At 41.7% G+C, this 19,501-nt stretch overlaps 3 protein-coding genes across 5 annotated transcripts; 1 reads left to right on the forward strand and 2 right to left on the reverse strand.

Annotated features, from left to right (window-relative positions):
* Nucleotides 1–213: 213 nt before the first annotated feature.
* On the reverse strand, nucleotides 214–6,086 carry prodh2 (proline dehydrogenase 2). 3 transcript variants are annotated; one of them, XM_066665625.1, is made up of 11 exons: nucleotides 6,030–6,086; nucleotides 5,470–5,854; nucleotides 4,937–5,127; nucleotides 4,616–4,742; nucleotides 4,082–4,153; nucleotides 3,903–3,983; nucleotides 3,286–3,429; nucleotides 2,850–3,016; nucleotides 2,655–2,765; nucleotides 1,683–1,771; nucleotides 214–1,231 (listed from the first exon to the last, which is right to left on the reverse strand). In XM_066665625.1, exons 2-11 carry the CDS (start codon nucleotides 5,707–5,709, stop codon nucleotides 1,050–1,052), a joined length of 1,404 nt encoding a protein of 467 aa, XP_066521722.1. In that variant the 5' UTR covers nucleotides 5,710–5,854; nucleotides 6,030–6,086; the 3' UTR covers nucleotides 214–1,049. The 3 variants fall into 3 exon arrangements, with proteins under 3 accessions (XP_066521722.1, XP_066521723.1, XP_066521721.1); XM_066665626.1 differs by having other exon boundaries at nucleotides 4,937–5,052; nucleotides 5,955–6,053; XM_066665624.1 differs by having other exon boundaries at nucleotides 5,955–6,053.
* Nucleotides 6,087–8,419: 2,333 nt separating this feature from the next.
* On the forward strand, nucleotides 8,420–9,412 carry LOC136690679 (uncharacterized). The gene is made up of 2 exons (XM_066662620.1): nucleotides 8,420–8,781; nucleotides 8,987–9,412. The coding sequence occupies exons 1-2, from the start codon at nucleotides 8,566–8,568 to the stop codon at nucleotides 9,383–9,385; spliced, it is 615 nt and encodes a 204-aa protein (XP_066518717.1). The 5' UTR covers nucleotides 8,420–8,565; the 3' UTR covers nucleotides 9,386–9,412.
* Nucleotides 9,413–10,029: 617 nt separating this feature from the next.
* Nucleotides 10,030–19,405, reverse strand: eif3c (eukaryotic translation initiation factor 3, subunit C). Its single transcript, XM_066665546.1, has 23 exons — nucleotides 19,241–19,405; nucleotides 18,000–18,117; nucleotides 17,843–17,908; nucleotides 17,571–17,760; nucleotides 17,092–17,217; nucleotides 16,957–17,008; nucleotides 16,696–16,811; nucleotides 16,447–16,577; nucleotides 15,968–16,231; nucleotides 15,602–15,743; nucleotides 15,368–15,493; nucleotides 15,164–15,257; nucleotides 14,846–15,033; nucleotides 14,491–14,715; nucleotides 13,993–14,184; nucleotides 13,530–13,701; nucleotides 13,059–13,218; nucleotides 12,848–12,913; nucleotides 12,656–12,743; nucleotides 12,392–12,557; nucleotides 11,927–11,968; nucleotides 11,165–11,212; nucleotides 10,030–10,353 (listed from the first exon to the last, which is right to left on the reverse strand). The coding sequence occupies exons 2-23, from the start codon at nucleotides 18,098–18,100 to the stop codon at nucleotides 10,277–10,279; spliced, it is 2,832 nt and encodes a 943-aa protein (XP_066521643.1). The 5' UTR covers nucleotides 18,101–18,117; nucleotides 19,241–19,405; the 3' UTR covers nucleotides 10,030–10,276.
* Between the last annotated feature and the right edge of the window lie 96 nt (nucleotides 19,406–19,501).

The raw sequence follows: 19,501 nt of genomic DNA on the forward strand, positions 1-19,501 counted from the left end.
GATGGGATGTGGTGGGGTGGGGGCACTGTTTGCCTTGGTGGGACATCATTAAAGAGCAGGTGATAATGACCCCAGAGCCCTCCTACCAGGTCTCCATCCATTTGGTGTTAGAGCGGAAGGAAGAAGAAAAGGTTAAATAAACACAACGGCTCTGAGTGAACAATCTGTGAGGAGAAAAATAAGAATCAAAACACTTTTATTAAACAATCGAAAGTACTGTAAGGTGGCAGTACTGTTTTATTTGACTGTACTGAATAATACACAAAGAGAAACAAACAAACAGCACGACATGTGAAGCCTTCCATCACATGATAGTTTGCAACATTTAAGTGGTCTCACATATGATGCATGTGTGATGACATCATCACAAATATTAGTTTCACATTCGTTCTTCCTCTTACAGCCAATTTAGCCAATAAGACAGGCATGAACTGCAAGAGTATAATCCAGTTCATTATTATTGAATATATTACTCTAAGCTTGGTAGCAGTAGAACACATCTGTCTGATACCTACCTTAAGTTTAACTTTAATAGATTTCAACAAAGATGCATTCTTCACCATAGACCTTTATAAAGTGATAGTTTGGTTATAGAATGCACCATTTAATTAATTCTTTCCTCAACATTATTAGGTTTACAAGCCATTGTGCCAACTCTGGTGCCATTCTTGGCTGATTGTTCACATAGGAAAATCCCCTTAAGCCAAATCAATATATCTAATATTTCTCATTTCATAAATAGATACTTTATTGATCTCTGAGATAGTTTAGCTTTATTATGCGATTTATGTAAGTATTATGAGATTCTTTTGTGCATTTCTAGATCTTTTGGCTAGTTTTTTGTGAATGTCTTATTCTGTTCATTTCCCAAAATAGCAAGGTGGTTTTGTGTTATCTGAGACTCGATAAAATCACAAGTAAAATAAACCAAGAAACTGGTTGAATGATATCATAATATTTTAAAATCAATCTCATCATTAGAAATATTAGATATATGCACTAGATTTAAGGTGTTTTTCTTAATATGAGATTTTCTTTTAAACATCCCTCTATTTGGCCCAAGTGACCTTGTCTCTGACTCTGCGCCGCAGCTCTTGCCGAAGCAGGTCTCTCTCTTTGCGGATGCCTTGCAGAACCGTGCGGTTCTCCTGGGCTCTCCGCACTAGGTAAGGCAAAGTATCATCCACAGAACCATAGGGCACAGATTTGTACACAGAAAACCCCTGCTGAGCTGGAGGGGAAGAGAAAAGACGGATGGAAAAAGAAAGAGAAAGAAAGCAAGAAAATCTATGAGCTGAGCCAGGTCAGAGGGCTTGTTTATCTATGGCTTAGAATAGTAGGCCCTTCATACAGACACTAATCTGTTCTAGTTTGAAATGAATAAAGCACTGATGCAGAGTTAGTCATTATTAAAATTTTACACACAACATTTTGGGAACCTTTCTTTTTTATTATTAAGACAATGAACAGAGGAATTGTTACACGGCTAAACATCTTGTTCTATCTCACGTTACTGAGATAAAATATGTTCTAGTAAAATAAATTGACCATTAATTGTGCACCAACTGCAATAAAAGATGACTAGTGTCCAGCAAATCCAACAATCCAACTGATCCGTGTTTATGTTTTACTACACATCCATATTTAAAAGGAAGCAGGAAAAAAGTAAATAATCTATTTACCTAAAGTGAGAGACACATGGTCACACATCCCCAGCAGCTGACCGAAGCAAACAGAGCCGCCATCTCTATCAATCCCTAACTCCACCATCCTGGAACAGAGATATCATTTTGGCCGTTCATCATCAGCATTATTAACCTGCTCCTAAATTTTTACATTTTAATTTGCAGCAAATAAGAGGCTTCAGCAAATATTCCCTTTGCATTTTTTACTTTCTTCTTTTGTTAGCACTTGAGCTTGAGGCCATTGTTCATCACAGATAGCAAGCAGCAGGTAGTGTCTCTGTCACAGCTCCAGGGTCCTGGAGGTTGAGGGTTCGAGTCCCGCTCCGGGTGACTGTCTGTGAGAAGTATGGTGTGTTCTCCCTGTGTCTACGTGGGTTTCCACCGGGTGACTGTCTGTGAGGAGTGTGGTGTGTTCTCCCTGTGTCTGCGTGGGTTTCCTCCGGGTGACTGTCTGTGAGGAGTGTTTTGTGTTCTCTCTGTGTCTGTGTGGGTTTCCTCTGGGTGACTTGTCTGTGAGGAGTGTGGCTTGTTCTCCCTGTGTCTGCGTGGGTTTCCTCCGGTTGACTGTCTGTGAGGAGTGTGATGGGTTCTCCCTGTGTCTGCGTGGGTTTCCTCCGGGTGCTCCGGTTTCGCTCAAAAAACACACGTTGGTAGGTGATTGGAGACTCAAAAGTGTCCGTAAGGTATGAGTGTGTGAGTAAATGTGTGAAGGACTGGCGCACCCTCCAAGGTGTGTTCCCACCTTGTGCCCAGTGATTCCAGGTAGGCTCCGGACCCACCGCGACCCTGAATTGGATAAGCAGTTTCAGACAATTAAATAAATAAATAAATAAGCAAATATTAACATTGCTAAATATGTTGGATTTTAAGTGAAGCACCATCACTTTGGCCTGTCAACTTTTTAGGTTTTCAGCTGCATCACTTTAATATGTGTATTTTTAAGTGTTTAAAATGTACAAAGTACGTTACCTTGTCACTGCCTTTCTAACAGATTCTTCATTGTGTGTAGCTACAATGATCTTGTAGCGTTCGGGATACTGTGAAATAAGATTTAACAAGATCTCCAAAGAGCCGTTGTAGCTGCAGGGAAAAGTTGCCAAGATATGAGAACAAAGACACCATGCACATTTTTTGGAGAATATTCCAGCTCTGCAATGTAATCACCAATCATTTGTGCACTTCCAGGATTGGTGAATAGGGTCAGTTCGTCCTTCCTTGTGCGCTAGTTTCCTCTCCTTGTCCATGTACGCGCCTCTCACAAGCTTAACCCCGAGACAGAAAGACTGATCCATAGAAAGACGGATAGCTTCAAGCAAAAGATCCCTTGACTCCTGGAAAGCGGAGTAGAAGTGTCAAGTTTGTTGGGAAACAACTCAGTTTAACAACTTGATATTTACGTCTTATGTTGCTGATTCTCTAATATTAAAACACTTAAGTTGTGTCATCTTTTGTGGAAGGTTAGGTATTCATGTCTAATTCCTTGATTCAAGTCTATGACTTCATGGTTTTCTCAGGGACTTTCAAAAACTCACTATATCATGTATTGGTAAATGTATTTTGAATTGCATACAAAGAGAACTTCACCTCAGTGAAAACTAACCTTCAGGTAGCACTGATATGTGTTCCAGATCCAGGCTCCATTTTGATTGAACTTCTTCATCATGGCCATGGTGATCAGTGAGAGCGCAGGGTTCATGTACGTGTACTCAGCATCCACTAGGACCCTAACTTTGTTTACACTGGCCTGTGATAAGTATAAGTACATTTTAGCTGTGTCTTTCATTTCATTTTTTAATGAAATATGACTTTAAAGACACCCACTATTTCTCTTACACAAAATGTAGTCCAGGCAGTGTTAGAACCCAGAATAAAATCTTCTGTTAATGTTCTGACTAATGTAGCTAACAGGTAACAGTAGCATAACGTGCTAATTAACATAAATTAGCATGGACTTCATGCCTAAATCATCACACATTTGCTAATCACATTTGCTAGTCCAAGTTCCAAGATGCATGGACCCAACAGATGTATTAGCTACACTACATTGTTGTTTATGTCTACAGGTAATAGAGTGTCATAAATGATTTCAAAATTTTATGTCAGTCTGAAACAGGCAGTGTTATTTACTTTATTAGCTATGTTAGCCGCTAGGTCCAGTGCATTATTACCTCAGAAACCTCACATTAAGAGTTAAGCTTAAATCCTTAAGTTCAATACCTCACCAATTTTGTTAAATCTGTGGAGACCATACAGAAAATGTGTGTTTTCACTCTCACTGAGTCCAGGAAACTTTAATTCCTGTTGGAGAAAATGACCCAGCGTGAAGCAGTGTCTTGTATTTAATTACTTCTTATAAATGTGCATAAAGTAAGAGGATTAAATTACAGCATACTTACCTCTTTGTTCATTGCTCTAACCAAGAGGTCCAGATCATATTCTTGTTCCTTCATCAAACAGGTCAGTTTGACCTAAACATCAGCACAACACACTGTGTTAATATTTATAATGTTTAAAATGTAAAAACCACTTTATTTGCAAAATCATCCTGAAAACAGCAGACTTAGGTGTTCAATTAACACATGGATAAACATAAAAGCTGATAGCAAGTGACTCACTTACTCACTCATGTGTAGCAGACTTTACACAGGGGGGTGCCATTAACCATCAAGTTGCTTTCAATATTAATTCAAATGATAGTTATGTCATACACATTTATCCCTGCCTAGTGCCAAGGGACACTCTTAACACTGATTGGTGTATTTGTGTAGTGCTCAAGCAACTTTGTTTTAGTTCTTAGCCTGCCTTGTTTGGATTACCTAATGTAGGAATGATCCGGAGAGCTACCTGTGAACTCACAGGAAGGACATTTTATTGGCATTTTGACTTAGTTTGCTACCAACAATGTTAGTTTTTGTCCATCAGCCACTTACACAAAGTTCAGGGCTGACTAGTGCCGTGATCTTCAGTTGCATCATGGGATCTTTGCTCCACGTATTGCAGTGAGAGATCCTCACACATTCCAGCACAGATGCCAAGTTATCATCATACCTCTTCTCTCTGTAATAACAGATGGAGTTAATGGAACCTAGGAGATTCGGTTTAGTATTAATATTATTATAATATATTCATGTAAAATATATTGATTTGTTCACCCACACTAAAGTTTTGCACTGCTTATCTAAAGTATGTGTTTAAATGGAACACAATATGAAACATTTCTATGGTGTAAGTAAATCAGTAATGGGGCCTACCCAGTGCTCTCTCCTAGGTCCTCCTCAATGGGGACAGCCAGCATGGGACGCAATCCTAGCAAGCTCATCTTCTCCATGGACTCTGCGATCTCCTCCTCTGTTTCACCAGCAACAAACTGGGCGTAAACAAAAGGGCGGAGGACCATTGCAAAAGCTCTTTTGCCAAGGATCCTCCGGGTAAGTGACATAAGCTGAGAGAGAGAGAGAGAGAGAGAGAGAGAGAGAGAGAGAGAGAGAGAGTAGGTAATGTGCATTGTAGAAGATGCAATGTAGTGTTCTCTAGTTTGAGAAATATCATTGCACTGATGGGGGCTTCTGGGGTTCGGGAGTTTTATTCAGTTTACATTAGTTGCTTAGTTGATAGTTCATGTTTGTATTCAGTACTGGGTACTGCACTTTAGATTAAAAGAGGCCCCTATAAAGATACAAGATTTTATCCCAGCTGTGACAATATACACGTTCAGCTCCAAACTTTAAAGCACGACCTAAACATTTCAATGCAATATACATAAGCAAATCTTATTAAAGCTCACCTTTCCACAGTGGTTGACAAGCGTAGGGAATGAACAGAGTCTAAAAACCCCAAGAGCTCGCATCAGTTCCCACCAGGTCTTTGCCTTGAATGCTCTTGGGTCCTCAAAGGTCAACAGGTTTGGTGGAATGGGGTTCCTGAGGTCACCAACACGCTGTGATACCAACATCCTTGAGGCCACGACCACAGCTCTCAGGGACAGGAAATGATGCAGTATGGGCGGACGAAAAACTGAAGACATCCTTGACTTTTGAAGAGGACTTTTAAAAAGTTCCTAATAGAGTGCTGACACTTAAATGACAGTGTTCCCTTCTGGTAAAGCGTCAGAGGAGATGTATATCTGTCATATATTATGACTTTCTGCTCTGTGGTATAGACACAAATTCCTGAAACACAACACAGGGAACTATAAATGACTTTTAAAGCTGTTTAGGTTTTTTGATAAGGAAATGACCAACAAAACAAATTGATCTAAAATAATCTTACCTTTTCAAGTTTCAGCAGATAACTTCAAGAACACAAACAAAAAGGCTTTGAAAGCTTTACCGTTCCTGAACTTACCGTGTAGGTCAGTATACGATGAAGGATGACCAGAATGGGAGGGTTTTTCTCTCCTCCACTCTGCGACTGGGGTCTGTGTTGGGTTTTGTGGTTAATTACTGACCAACAACCTGAACTTTGGGACATTTAGGGGCAAACACCTCTAGTGTCTTCTCTGAAATGTCTGTGCCCAAAAAAATCCATCGCTCTTGGAGCATGGAAATTAGAACATGCATTCAAGCTTGGGAATATTAGACCACTCCATAGATCAAAAACCATAATTTTTGTATAAGTAAATATACTGGGGACATGTCCCTACACTTTGTTAAATGCAGTACTATTTTAAGATACACTGAAAATATTTGTTATGAGAACATGCTCCAGATACATGTCAAACATTTTATATGCTAATATGTCTCTAATATTTATTAATAAGAGCAGTATATCCTCATGGATGGTGCCCTGCTGTGTGCTGTGCTTGGAAGGAGAAAAAGACCTTAGTGGAAGTATAAAATTCAACAGTTTTTTTAGAACAATTTCAACAATTCAACTATTACTTAATTAGAATATATATATATATATATATATATATATATATATATATATATATATATATATATATATATATATATACTGAAATTGTAAAAAGATATAGGGATTAGACTTGAGATTAAACATGTGATTTTTACAAGCAATCATGTTTTATTTGAGATTTTCAACATGCAGTTCGAAAAATTGTAACTTTTTTAAAACAAATAAAATACACAAAAGTCTCAAAAAAATACTCAAAAGCTATTCTCAAACTTAACATTGGTACTGCTTAAATCAGACAATGACAAAGTCACAGGAAATGCACAGAAGAGACACTGACCTAGTGGCTCAGTGACGTCTAAGATAGACTTTAGTCCTGTGCTGACCCTGCTAACAAACCCAGGGCCAAAAATTAACTTAATACCAACTGCATGTTGCATCACTGCCTAAAAGTGAACTCTATAAAACACAGACTAAAACGACTAAAGCTGACTAAGCTAATGCTGCAATGAAGCAGTGCCTAGAAAGCTACTCGCTAAACGTATCCTCACTGTGGCTATGAAGATGAGACCCATTAAAATGACCCATTTTCCAAGTAGGAGGCAAAATTTAAATCAAACGAGTCATAGGAGAGACTGAGCAAGCACATTTTCCAGTTTGTGGATGAATATAATAAAAGCTAATATCTATATTCTTAGATCTAACATAGACAAACATAACAGGAACAGAAACTGATGTTGGCTGATGCTGACTACACCACTAGTTAGAACTATAAAAAACATGCTGATCATCAAATTAGAAACAGAAATATTTCAGCATTTTCAGCAAGGGCCAAGGGGTGTTGGGTGTACGCCCCTCCCACTTGCTGGCCTCCGGCCTGCAGAGATATGTAGTTGGTGTGTGGGATAACTCTGGCTGCGGTTTGGCTAAATAGAAGTGATGACCAATGAGAAGCGTATATTCTGTTTAGGAACCGTGGGGTACACGCCCTCCGTCTGAGGGTGTCTGTCTGAAACAAATCACCGGTTTTAACAGTCCAATCGCAAAAATACAAAACACATCGCGTCACGTATCTGTCCAAAACGCAACACCGCTTTTAGTGTCCAAAATAAAGTATTTTATTTGACAACCCTATTTTGTAGCGAAATTAGGGAAGTTAATTTAATATCGTTAAATTTAGGGCACCTTCAAGTGTTCCCCAGTGAACCCCCGCTCCTAACTGTCTGTGATATGAAGCTGAATTCAGCGGCTTGAGCGGTATTTTGTTCGAACTTCCACTTTAAATATTGCGTAAATGCGTCTCCATTTAAGTTGGCCCCACAAGTCCTAAAACAACAGTGTCACCTAGCGGAAGGTTGTTCACCTGCTGGCCACATTTGTGGACCAGGCTGAATTTGTATGTGGATCGGGTGAAATGCGAGAGGAAAGTCTCAAAATCCAAAAACCCGCGAGAGGAAATGAACAAACGCACGTCACGGAAAACTCTTGAGTGACTCGATTCACAAACGCAGATTCAACAATTTTCAAATAAATTTTAAATTCGAGACTTCGACTTTACAAATATTTGCAATGTAAATTTAAACAAATGTATTTATTTTCGCATAAAAGTATGATATATCTATGAAAACCAAAACATGTATTTATGAATGTAACTTTATTTGTACAAATTGCAGACTGTGAGACACAGATTGTGATGCGTTCATTTGTGAACAGTGAAACATATTTGTGACTTGTGTTTAATTTGTGGATTAACATTTACGCATTTGTAAAGTATTTTGAGACTAATCTCTCTTCATACTTCCTCACCCCGCGCCTGTGGTGTCATAAAAGATGACGGTTCGTTTCTATGGAGTGAAACATCAGATTTAATAAACAACAGTTTGAGCTCAGACTCTTGGCCGAAGCAGATAGAGGTTCAGTTACACGGCTCCACCGCCTGTAGAGGGCGCAAAAGAGGCAAAACAAAGCGCTAAGCGAAGCAAGCATCTCCACAGTGTACCACCGCTTCACAAAGTAGGTTACAAGGATGGAATCACCGGTGTCCGAGCCCCAAACCCTGCGGGATGGAAGTGTCCGTATTTGTGTGGGGCTACGCCGAGGAGACGCTGATAGATTGGAGCTGGATACTCGGGCGGGAGTCAGACTCCGTATCTGTGTGGGGCAGAAGGAGATAGTGGAGAAGACAAACTCCATTATCAACGAATTCCAGTCTTTACAGGAGAACTATGCATCTCACGTCCAGGTAACAACATGGGCAGGTTCTCCTTGTAGTGAATCAGACATAAACTAGGTATGTTGGCTAAGGTACGAGCCCAGTCTTAGTTTTTTTTAGTGTGTATTGAAAATGCCTTCCACCCTGCTGCTCATTCCTGTAATACAGGCGTTTGGGCCCTGACTCAGTGGACTGTGTCTAAAATGTCTTTTAAACCCCTCTCTCTGTCTTCCAGATAAATAAAGTAACGATGAAGTATCTGAAGAATCCCATTGCATTAGGCTCTTGTAGCATTGCCGAGGAGATTGCACAAGTGGAGCTGGAGTTGAAGAAAAAGATGCAGGAGAAGCAAGTGGAGAAACAGAAGGGGATAGAGAAGGTGGAGGAACAGAAGACAAAGAAAACCCATAAGAAAGAGAAAGACAGAGACAGTTTCAAGGGTAAAGTGGGGGGGTTTGTAGTCCAGATGTTGAGCTTTGCTGTGACACTGCTGCTGCTGAGCTGTGTGGCGTTCACAGCACTCTCCAGCTCGCTCACTCCAGGGGCTCCATCCACACTCATCCTTCAGGACACTGTCCAGAGCCCCCTCAGTCCTTACTGCACTATCTCCTACACTCAACCGCCTCCAGTCTGAACATTTCACCTTCAGATTAAACTACAAACCAAGGCTCTTAACTCTTTCTTTATTTTTTAATTATTTATAAAAAATTCTTTATTTTGTACGTACTTAAAAAAACCAATATTCTTGTGTATTCAGCCAAAAAGTCGTTTCTTAGATGTTCGCATTGCAGACGACCTCACCTGGACCCTCAATACCAGCTCCACAGCCACCAGGAAAGCTCATCTCATGTATTCTATACAGACTGTAGAGCTTCCTGGGCCAGTGCAACATTATATATTTTGGGAATTGTAACACAAAGAGTGAGGACAGCTGAGATGTCTCTCTTCCCTCTATCACAAACATATACACACATCCTTCACACAAGCTCTCTTCCCTGCAGCAGCACCCAGGCCATCACTGCAACAGCTTTTTCCCCTGGTGCTCAGACCTTTAACCGCTCACATTAGAACTGACTTGTGAACACCCAAGTACCTCAGTGGACACCTTCTGTTCTTGCATATACCTTGATCATTTTACACACTCGAGACTTTCACAGAAACAAGGATGTATTACATACATTCCTGGGATGGCCTTGCACCCACATTTGGTCTACATTTATTCAGTATATTAAAAAAAATGACAACTTCTCATAAAAAAAGCCACACAAGCAAATGTTTCATAAACTGAATAATGTTTATTGTTTCAAGTTGGACATCACACAAAGTACCAGACCTGCTTTCTAAGCCTCAACTTCAAAACCTGCTTCTTCCCTTAATTCACAACTCATACCAAGTAGATCTTAGCAACACTGCTGTCAGGTCTGGATTATGAAAGTAGCTACAAAACAGAATATGATATTAGAGGCTGTGAACGCCAAGTCTGGTCTTGGAATGAACATGGGTCCTGCTCTGGACGAGCTGAGCTTTAGTAAGAGCTCTGGTTCTGGGACCTGTAACCTCCTCGCTGGTATCCCTGCTTCTGTTGGTAGCCACCTTTCTGATCTGAAATAAGTAAGAGAAAAGAGCAAAGGAGGAGAAATTGGACATGGTTAGAGGGGGCAAAAAACAAACAAACATGGATTTACAAACAAGGACAAGGCTGGTGAATGACTCTAGAGGAATAAAGGAGCATGAGGGAGGAGAGATGAAAAAGTGTGTGGAAAACAGAAAATCAGAGACCTCATTTATAAACGATCCCTGAAAGAAAGTTTCTCAGCGTAGAAAGATCATACGATTAAAAACCGTGCAACACTGACGCTAGATTACACTTTGTGCATTTCCATGGACTTATATGAGCTTGTGGCTTGTTTAGAAAACAATGTTTAAATCTGAATATTCTGCAGTGCTATAAGCAACAGGTACACGAGAGAAATGGTGAACATACTTTAAATCTGGGATTACACATTCATTTAACATTAAAAAGTATATCTCCTAAAATTTTATTTAAAAATATTCAAGACTCTCTATAACAACACAAGATGATGAGCTGCTTTAAAATGCATTTTGGTGTGTTGTGGAAATTCCTGCTCCTAAAATATTACATCTTTAAATAACTGCCTACATACATTTACCATTAGTTCACTATGAATGCACATGACATAAAAGCCATGCAAAGTGAAGCTTTTATAAATGAGGCTCCAGGTCACTACAGTCATGTGAAAGAAAGATGAAATAGACAACTACACTGTTTGTCCCAGAGATTCAAGAAAGGAGAGGAAACGGAACAAACGTGACTGTCATTCAACAGACAGAATGAAGGAGGTGGATGAATGCATGAATAAATGGATGAATGAATGAATTTGTTTATAAGCACCTCTGTTGTAACCTTGCCTCTGTTGGTAACCGCCCCTCTGGTCTGAATCTGCACAGTGAGAACAGTTTAGAGGCATGCAGCTGAGGATGTGTAGACATGAATGGACTATGCTAAATTTCACTGCGGCTCGTGACAAGGTACGGAAGCAGCTTTGAAATATAGAGGTTCATGTCGGACAATTATTTTCATGCAGTCAGGATCAGAGCTAGTGATGATAGCTTCTGATGCTTAACATGATTCAGCTACTCATGGAACAGTCTATTTACAATGGCAAACACCATCTCACATACTGCACACACAAGGAAAACCCCAGGCCCAAACTGAAATGCAGTCACATTTGGTAAAAAAGCCATATGAAAAATATTCTTTAAATAAATATTCGTTGATGTACTCTGAGCATAACACTAACAGCAACCAGTTGAGCTGACATATATACAACTACTTTCAAATACAGCAAACTACACCAAAGTATATTCAAGTTGTTTTAAATGCAGTTCAGGAGTTGTCAAATGTCCCAATTCTCTAAGTGAAAATACATTCTTTACAGATTCATTAAATTAATAAAAAAAAATAAATAAAAAAAAAAATAGTATTTTACAATGAATACATTCTAGAAATAAAATAAATAAAAGCACTGCAGTGATATATAGCTTTTATAAATCATTAAGCATATTAGTGTATTCACATTCAGGATATTAATTTCAAATAATGAATACCTTTTGAAATATTTTGTATAATAGCTAAGAATATGAATGCACATACCTCTCTGGTAGCCTTGCTTCTGTTGGTAGCCTCCTTTCTGATCTGTTCAAAAGAGCCAAAGAAAAATGATCAGTGTCCTCTCAATTACAATATCTGTGGAACTGTGGATGTGATCGTTACTGTAAGAGCAGTGGTCGGCCTTCGTGTCTATAATCATCAACAAAAACACACCCTCAGGGAAAATGTTATGGACATTGAAAGAATGCAAATTCATTTATCAGCTACTACATTCTTGCAAAGGAACGCACATTTGAAGCCATGAAATAAACAAAATGATCAACCGATCGATCTGTATAATCCGCTTAGAGAACACTGAATGGAGATTTTCCAGGAGTGACTTTACACAAACAGTACGGCAGTATCCAGACAGCTGGGGAGTGCAGGAATCCTTAGTGAATCAATCTCTCAGGCAGAAATGCTAATTTCAGCAACTTTTCCCAGTTTTCTTGACACTGATCTCCTTACCTCTGTTGAAGTATCCTCCGTAAACACCCTGCTTGAGGTCAAAGACACGCTCATTGTTCTCTACCAGACCTCCGAGCTTCTCAGCCAACTGTAGAGCCATGTTCTGGAGGGAAGTGGGCTCAGTCCTGTGCATCACTACTGTCTGTGTGGGCTGGTCCAGAGATGCCTGGAGAGAGAGGGGGAATTTTATTTATTTATTTATTTTCTTTTGACTTCTCTCCAAACTCCAAATCAAACCTGAATAACCATTAATCGCGTGCTTACCATCAGTTCCTCGTTGATAATCATTTTGCTGATAATGCTGTGCACTGTGGGTAACTCCAGCTCAAACATCTCTGCTAAAGTCTCCATACTGTGGAAAACAAATACACACAGCGGCCCAGAAGGCAATAAAACAAGACTGTCCGACAAAACAGGGAATCTGACACAGAGCCAGATTAATGTGCTGAGGGTTACCTGATGGAGTCATAAACGCTGCTGTAGGTGAACAGATAGGTGCGCAAAGACTCCTCCTGTATCTTCCTGCAACAAAAAACAATAATCAGAAAAATGAAATCAGATGTATTTATTTTTTTACAGCACTTGTAAAAGCCAGCTGTCCTTTACACGGTATGGATATAATTAGTGAGAAAGGGAAACCGCTACGTTAACATTCACAGGTCTGTACCTGACAAGCATTTCTCGGACCCGCTGAGCTTCAGGGAACAGGTCCCACACTTTGCTGTTCATTTTCTCATTGATGATGAATGAGTGACAGGTGCGCCAGTCGCCCATCTTCATGGCTTTGCTGGCGGCTACCACGTGTTCCCTCATGCTTTCAGGGGGACCTGGAAGGACACCGGAAAGAAGAGGATTAAGGGTCTGGACCTCTGATGAGGGTCAGCGACATGCTCCACTTGCTCCAAGGACTATGAACTGCGTCACATCTCACTAGGTTCCTCTTCTTATGAACTAGAGACTGAAGGTATAGTTTTATTTAGCTAATAAGACTTCAGTAACAATACAAAGCTACTGTATTTACTTACGTTCATATCACCAGTCAAAACAAAAGCATGCTAGAACATTTGGTGATGAACAGCTCTTTAAAATTCAGTAGGGATTGAGGAAAAAGGGCGGAATCCTGTTTTTTTCCACCCACCCAGCAGCGGCTGTCTTTCTCCCACTCGAAGCTGATGATGGAACTGTTTGCTGATCATTCTACGACGAGCGTCAAACTCGTGGGCAGCCATGTAGGGGATCTCCAGCAGCATGGCCGACACCAGGTACACACACTCCAGCAGCTCCAGGTTAATGTGCATGTGGAAGGGAACCTGGGAGAGACATCGGATGATCACAGAACTCAATCTATATATTCAAATAGCCACTTATACAAAGATCTGAGAGGTGAATTTGGTCCCTGAAGTAACACTTGGGTACGCTTTAGACCCAAACACAAATGGCAGTAACATCAATCATTACTAACATTTATTCAGAACCTATACATCTTGTTCCAGCTCGAGGTTACAGACTGTAGCTTGTCTGTTCTAATAAAGTGAAGGAGAATGTGTTTTAAAACATTAATGGAAGTAGAAAATGGTGGGTTTCTGATAAAGTGCTCATACCTGCCGCCTCTTCTCAATCTTCTCTTGCTCTGCGTTTCTCTCCTGCATGTTCCTCATCAGCAGACCCTGACCGAGCAGCTCTTTGGCCCTGCCGCTCGACTGGATGTCCAACAGCGCGTTGTGGGCGTCTTTGATCATGCCTTGGCGGAAAGCACAGATGCCCAGCTGCACCATGGTCCTGTTATACAGGATCTGAGGAAGAGAGATGAAGGCATCAATCAATCATAGGCCCCAGGAGCTCTCTGAACAGGCATCATGTTAGTACTTCAGATCTCTACATTTCAGCTTAAATAACATCAAAATCTCTGTTATTATAAACAAGTTGGGGTTCTTCTGCTTGCACAAACTAAGAGGGAGACCCTGGTGCTTTCAGAGAAAACAGAAACGGATATCGTCCACATCCCACAACAGAGGCCCGTTTAAAAAGGTTGAAATCCAGATACTGCCTTACTACCAAGCACTTGACCACTGCCTGTGTGATTGTGTTTGTGTGTGTACCTGAACAGGAGGGTCGGCATGCTGAATGTTATCCTGTAAGTGACTCATGAGCATGAGGTCGCGAGCCTGGTACCAGCGGCTGTGCAGAGCGTGGTGGTAAATGTGGCAGAGGATGGCACAGGTACGGATACGGTCAGTTCGGTCCTTGGCATAGATGAACTTACACAAACGGTCCATAATCACGGCACTGTCCTCTCCCTCACTCTCCTCTTGGTCTTGCTCAGACTGCAGGGGAAATGGAAGTTACTTGTGTTATGGCTTAAAAACGAGCTCTAGTATAAATTTCTGTAAACTTGTTTTTATAGTTTTGAAAAATGTTAACAGACATCAACAGCGAGTGACCGTCTCGCCTCACCTTGCTCTCGCCCTGGATGCCCAGGCAGCGCCGGTGTGTCTTGTAATCGAACTTATAATATGTGTGCATGATCCTGCGCAGGTAAACACGACACACCTCCTCCGTGCTGCCTTTAGTCTCAAGATACTGCAGCAGCCGGTCAATAATGTTACACACACGACCCTCGTCCTTCAGGTTATCCACGTACTCTGGAAAAGCAAGACCCTGCGTCATGGCCATGGCTGGCATGGATATTTATACACACACACACACTCTTGAAAGGTTGTGTGAAGGAAAGGAAAAGGAAAAGTGCAAGACGCCTGAATGTGTGAGGGATACCCTGAGAATGGGGGTCTGTGTTCTGCATGATTTTGGTGAACTCTTCGTCCATCCTCTCCACCAGGGTCAGGATGCAGCCGCGAACACGGAAAGGCTGGAAGACACAATATAGAAACATCACTGTGGCTGTGCTTTTACAAGTACAGAAATCTGATAGGGAGCTCCTTTAAGCAGGAAGTGTGTGATGTGGCCAGAGGTGCCGACCTGGTCAGAGACGGCCAGGTTCTCGCTGTCCTCAGCGATGTTCTCGCCAATGAAGATGTTGCTGTTCCCAAACAAGATGTCCAGTAGCTCGTCGATGCAGTCCAGACACTTCTTCCACATATCCGACTGAGCGTGGGTAAAGGAAGGACGGAAACATGAGACGAATTAAAAAAAGCGATGTTACAGCTGTAACACTGAGCAGGTCAAATCTCAAAACAGGGCAGACCAACCAACCTTCATGAAAGTTGCCAGATTGGGGTTGTAGTCATACAGAGAGGCAATGATGTTGAACTTGATTTTCACCATGATGCCCTGGCCCAGGTTGTTCTCCTCTGAAATTGCTGCTAGAGCCTGGAGGAGCTCAATCTGAGCAGCTCTGAGAAACAGGAGAAAAAAAAAATAAATAAAAAATAAAAATAAAAAAACCTGTAGCCTCACATTTTTGCAGAGTATAATACCACACTTCTCTCTTAATGATAAAGTATGATGGCTTCAGGTGGCTTGCATCCTTATCTCAGAGTTCATTCTACACCAAATCCACAAGTCTGACCCTTCAGAGAGGGCCCTAGGCTTCAGGAGAGAACATTAGACAGAGCCTACCTGTCTGTTCCCTTCTTTCCTCGGGCCTGCAGGATCTCGTTGAGTTTCTTCACCACCACGCCCGTGTTGATCTCTGTGCCTTTGGCGAACATCTTAGGCTTCTCTTTCACCAGCGGCACTCCTCCCTTCACCTTCTCCCACTCTCCACCCTCCGCTTCCAGGCCTTCCTCCTCTCCCTCGTCCTCCAGGCGCTCCTTCTTCTTGCTCCTCTTCTTCCTCTCCTCCTTCTTACGATCGCCCCCTTGCCTGTCTATATCCTGAGCTCTGAGAGAGGGAGGAGAAAACTTAAAAACCTTGAATTCTGCTTCGATATCTCTCACGTGACACACACACACATCCACATTTCTCCATCTGTATCAACTCAGACAGCTACCCGTAGGGCAGATGACACACAAGAGTCAACTTTAAAGGAACAGTTAAGTTCCCTCAAACAGAATTGTTCCGTAATCTTCAGAAAAACCACATCTATCTTTACTGACTTCTTGAGGAAGGCCACAGCCAGGGAAGCAGCATTTCCTTCGTTGTCCTCGCTCTCGCTGCCGCTGTCCGTGGAGTCAGAGCCCCATATTTCATCGTCATCATCATCACTATCGCTTTCTGATTCATCGTCCTACACCACAAAGAAAATGAATGGCAGCAGTTCAGAGCTGAAAATGTTTGGAGGAGAACACTAAGCTGTATCTAACATTTTCATATATTAATATTACATTTTTATTTCAACTACTCACAGCTGCACCCTTGAGGAATTTGCTGGCTTCCGGCGCCGGCTCAGCTGCAGGCTTCTTCTTCATGAAGCTTTTAGCCGTGACACCTTCCCCATCATCATCACTTTCTGACGAGGAACCTGGACAACACACACCAAATCAGGGGTCGCAAACAGGAATTCATACTCTCTATCCATTGTTGATATTTAAGACATTGTGACATTTAAAAGAGCACTACTAAACGTTTTATAAATATATATACACTGCCTCTTTCACCCAACATACCAGACTCTGCTTCTTCCTTCTCTTCCTCTTCTTCTGCAGATTGCTCTGGGTTCTGAATGCAACAAGAATTGCACTTTAATAATGAAAATATAGAAAAAAGGCTTTTAATCATTTTAAAGTATAGAGCACACTGACCTCCTTGTAGCTGGCGATTTCTGTCTCGAAGTCGCGGTTGTATTTGCGGATCTTTTGCCGCAGGGTGCTCAGGGCTTTGGCGTTGTTTTTGTTCATCTTCTTCTTTCCTTCTTTGTCCTCCCATAGCTGCCAAAACAAATCATATACAGAACTAGCTCTTATTCATTATCAATAACTAGCCCTTATTCATTATTCAGCCTTGAGTCTCTGAAGAGTTTGCAAACAAAAATCAAATGTTTGATGTGCTGTGATTGTCTGAAACGCAATTTGGATGCAATCGGGGTCTGAGCCCCTCACACACTGCACGACTAGACCCAACTAGCACAGGCTCGGCCTGACTGGAAATCCGTGTTAAAATTGGGCTAAATTCGGTGTAGTGTAACCCCAGCCTAAAGGACTGTTAGCAAGATGCTAATGTTCTACCCTCTCTTTCCTCCAGTGTGAACCACTGTATAATATTTAGCCCATGCTCTGTGTACCTGGTTGAGGTAATCTTCCAAGTCGGCGAGAAGTCGGACGTAAAACTGTGGCACTCCTTCTTTGTCCACTATAGCTTTGCTCTTTAAAAACGCTCGACACAGCTGCTCGAACTCCTCCAGACATTTTGCCATGTCTCTGATCTTCATGGCATTGCGGATGGTCTTGATCAGGTTCGTCAGCTCCTCGAACCTGAGGCAGAGAAGCCAGGTCAGTTCTATTTCTGTGCATTTTTATTTAATCACTGCTTTAATCTAATCCATATGTTCCTCACCTCTTGTCCTTGGCGCTACGCACCACTCTCTTAGTGTCCTCCTCATCGTCACTCAGTAGGAGACTCCTGGAAGACCGTGAAAAGAGGAGGGTATTGTAAAAATAGTCCAAGTATTTCTGCCACTTCACTGAAACCTAATAAAGGTCCTGGTACTCACTGCTTGTTGAAGGCAGTTCCGGTTGTTTTAGGGGTGATCTCCTCGGCGGAGGATGATTCTTCCGACTCGCTGTCGGATCCGGTGGCAAAAAAACGGGACATCCCAGCTGTTCACAGGTCTGTGGGTTAGGAGGGAGACTATTCAATAAGTGAACAAATACGAAAAGTTTCAACCATTAAACATAACTCAGCAGGGATTTAGCTGCATAAAGGAGGGGAATGATATTCATAACTCCTAAACTAAGCAGTGCACTACTTTATTTTTGTTAAAAAATCAGTTCGGTAGGAATGAGTGTCACCCACCCAGACTCAATTTATTAGGAGTGTTTCAGACTGGACTGTTTTCAGAATAAGAGGCAAACCACAACAGCCAATAAGAACAGAGCTCATTTACATAACGTATCTCAAAAGTATGCTTAAAGACCTTCAGTGTACAGTGCTGAGTAAGGTTCAAATTTGAGCCTCTCAAGCTCATCCACCTGTTACAGTGATCCACTGTTTCTAATACAGTGGGCTGTGAATGGAAATAGTGTTTAAAAACTCCAGCAGTACTGCTGTGTCTGATCCACTCTCACCAGCACAACACACACTAACACACCACCACCACGTCTGTGTCACTGCAGCGCTGAGAATGATACAATGGCCAAATCACGTTATTTTAGGATATACTTAAAGACTTGGTATATTAATATGTGAGAGTTTCAATGATCCATCCCGCTGTTTGCCACATCCGTCACGTTTATTAACAGAGAAAGAGGACAACCGCGGTGACGCAGTAACACAGCAGCTAGGGTCTTTCATACTGCAACCCGTCTATAATTTGGAATACGCCGAATGTATCAGCCACGTGTTGTATGGAGTATAAATGTAAAAACACCCCAATATTACAATACAAACTGTACTTATTTTTCAAGATAAGCGAATGTGTTGCGTTTCTCCACCGGTAGATGGCGTATCTTAGACTATTAATAAGATAAAATCAGAGAGCAGAAACTCTTTAACATAACGGTCGTTTTTAAATTCAAACTCAAATTGATCCAAGTGCACAGGGCACGCCGCACTGCTGAACTGGAACGCAGGCCTATAATTCCGCGGGACTGAGCGTGAGGGGAGGCCGAATGTGGCGAGGGTGCCAATTCGGCCCAAAACCGGCGCGCGGTAGACAGAGGAATATCCTGAGTGTACCGCCCGTTCTTATACTTCTCTTTATATTAACGGCGTGTGCTGCCGCTCCTCCGTTACCTGAATCACTGAAGCTCGTGTTTAACGGAGAGACTATCCGGCTGTGCGTTTAAATCCAGGTTGAAGGTGTAATCCGCGCGGACTCGCAGCGTGCGCCGCACTGTGACCAGTCACTCCCGGAGAGAGGGAAGAGTAACGGAGCCGAAGGGTAAAGACACTGAGCCTCCTGCTGCAGTGGAGCGGTACTGCATACAGTGATATTAAACACCTGCGCAGTACACAGATCTCACCGCAAGGAGGCAGCGTTTTACGCAGTACTTT

The sequence above is a fragment of the Hoplias malabaricus genome, chromosome 3 (assembly GCF_029633855.1).
Source record: "Hoplias malabaricus isolate fHopMal1 chromosome 3, fHopMal1.hap1, whole genome shotgun sequence".
In the NCBI taxonomy this organism is placed as follows: domain Eukaryota; kingdom Metazoa; phylum Chordata; class Actinopteri; order Characiformes; family Erythrinidae; genus Hoplias; species Hoplias malabaricus.

Coding starts and splice junctions, on each gene's coding strand:
- prodh2 (XM_066665625.1), bottom strand. CDS start 5,709: ATGTCTTCAGTTTTTCGTCCGCCCATACTGCATCATTTCCTGTCCCTG. Junction 3,984..4,081: donor TTAGAGCAATGAACAAAGAG/GTAAGTATGCTG, acceptor TTTCTCCAACAG/GAATTAAAGTTTCCTGGACT. Junction 1,772..2,654: donor GTTAGAAAGGCAGTGACAAG/GTAACGTACTTT, acceptor TCTCTGTTCCAG/GATGGTGGAGTTAGGGATTG.
- LOC136690679 (XM_066662620.1), top strand. CDS start 8,566: ATGGAATCACCGGTGTCCGAGCCCCAAACCCTGCGGGATGGAAGTGTC. Junction 8,782..8,986: donor ACTATGCATCTCACGTCCAG/GTAACAACATGG, acceptor TCTGTCTTCCAG/ATAAATAAAGTAACGATGAA.
- eif3c (XM_066665546.1), bottom strand. CDS start 18,100: ATGTCCCGTTTTTTTGCCACCGGATCCGACAGCGAGTCGGAAGAATCA. Junction 15,494..15,601: donor ATCTGGCAACTTTCATGAAG/GTTGGTTGGTCT, acceptor ACCCACGCTCAG/TCGGATATGTGGAAGAAGTG. Junction 14,716..14,845: donor GCATCCAGGGCGAGAGCAAG/GTGAGGCGAGAC, acceptor TTTCCCCTGCAG/TCTGAGCAAGACCAAGAGGA.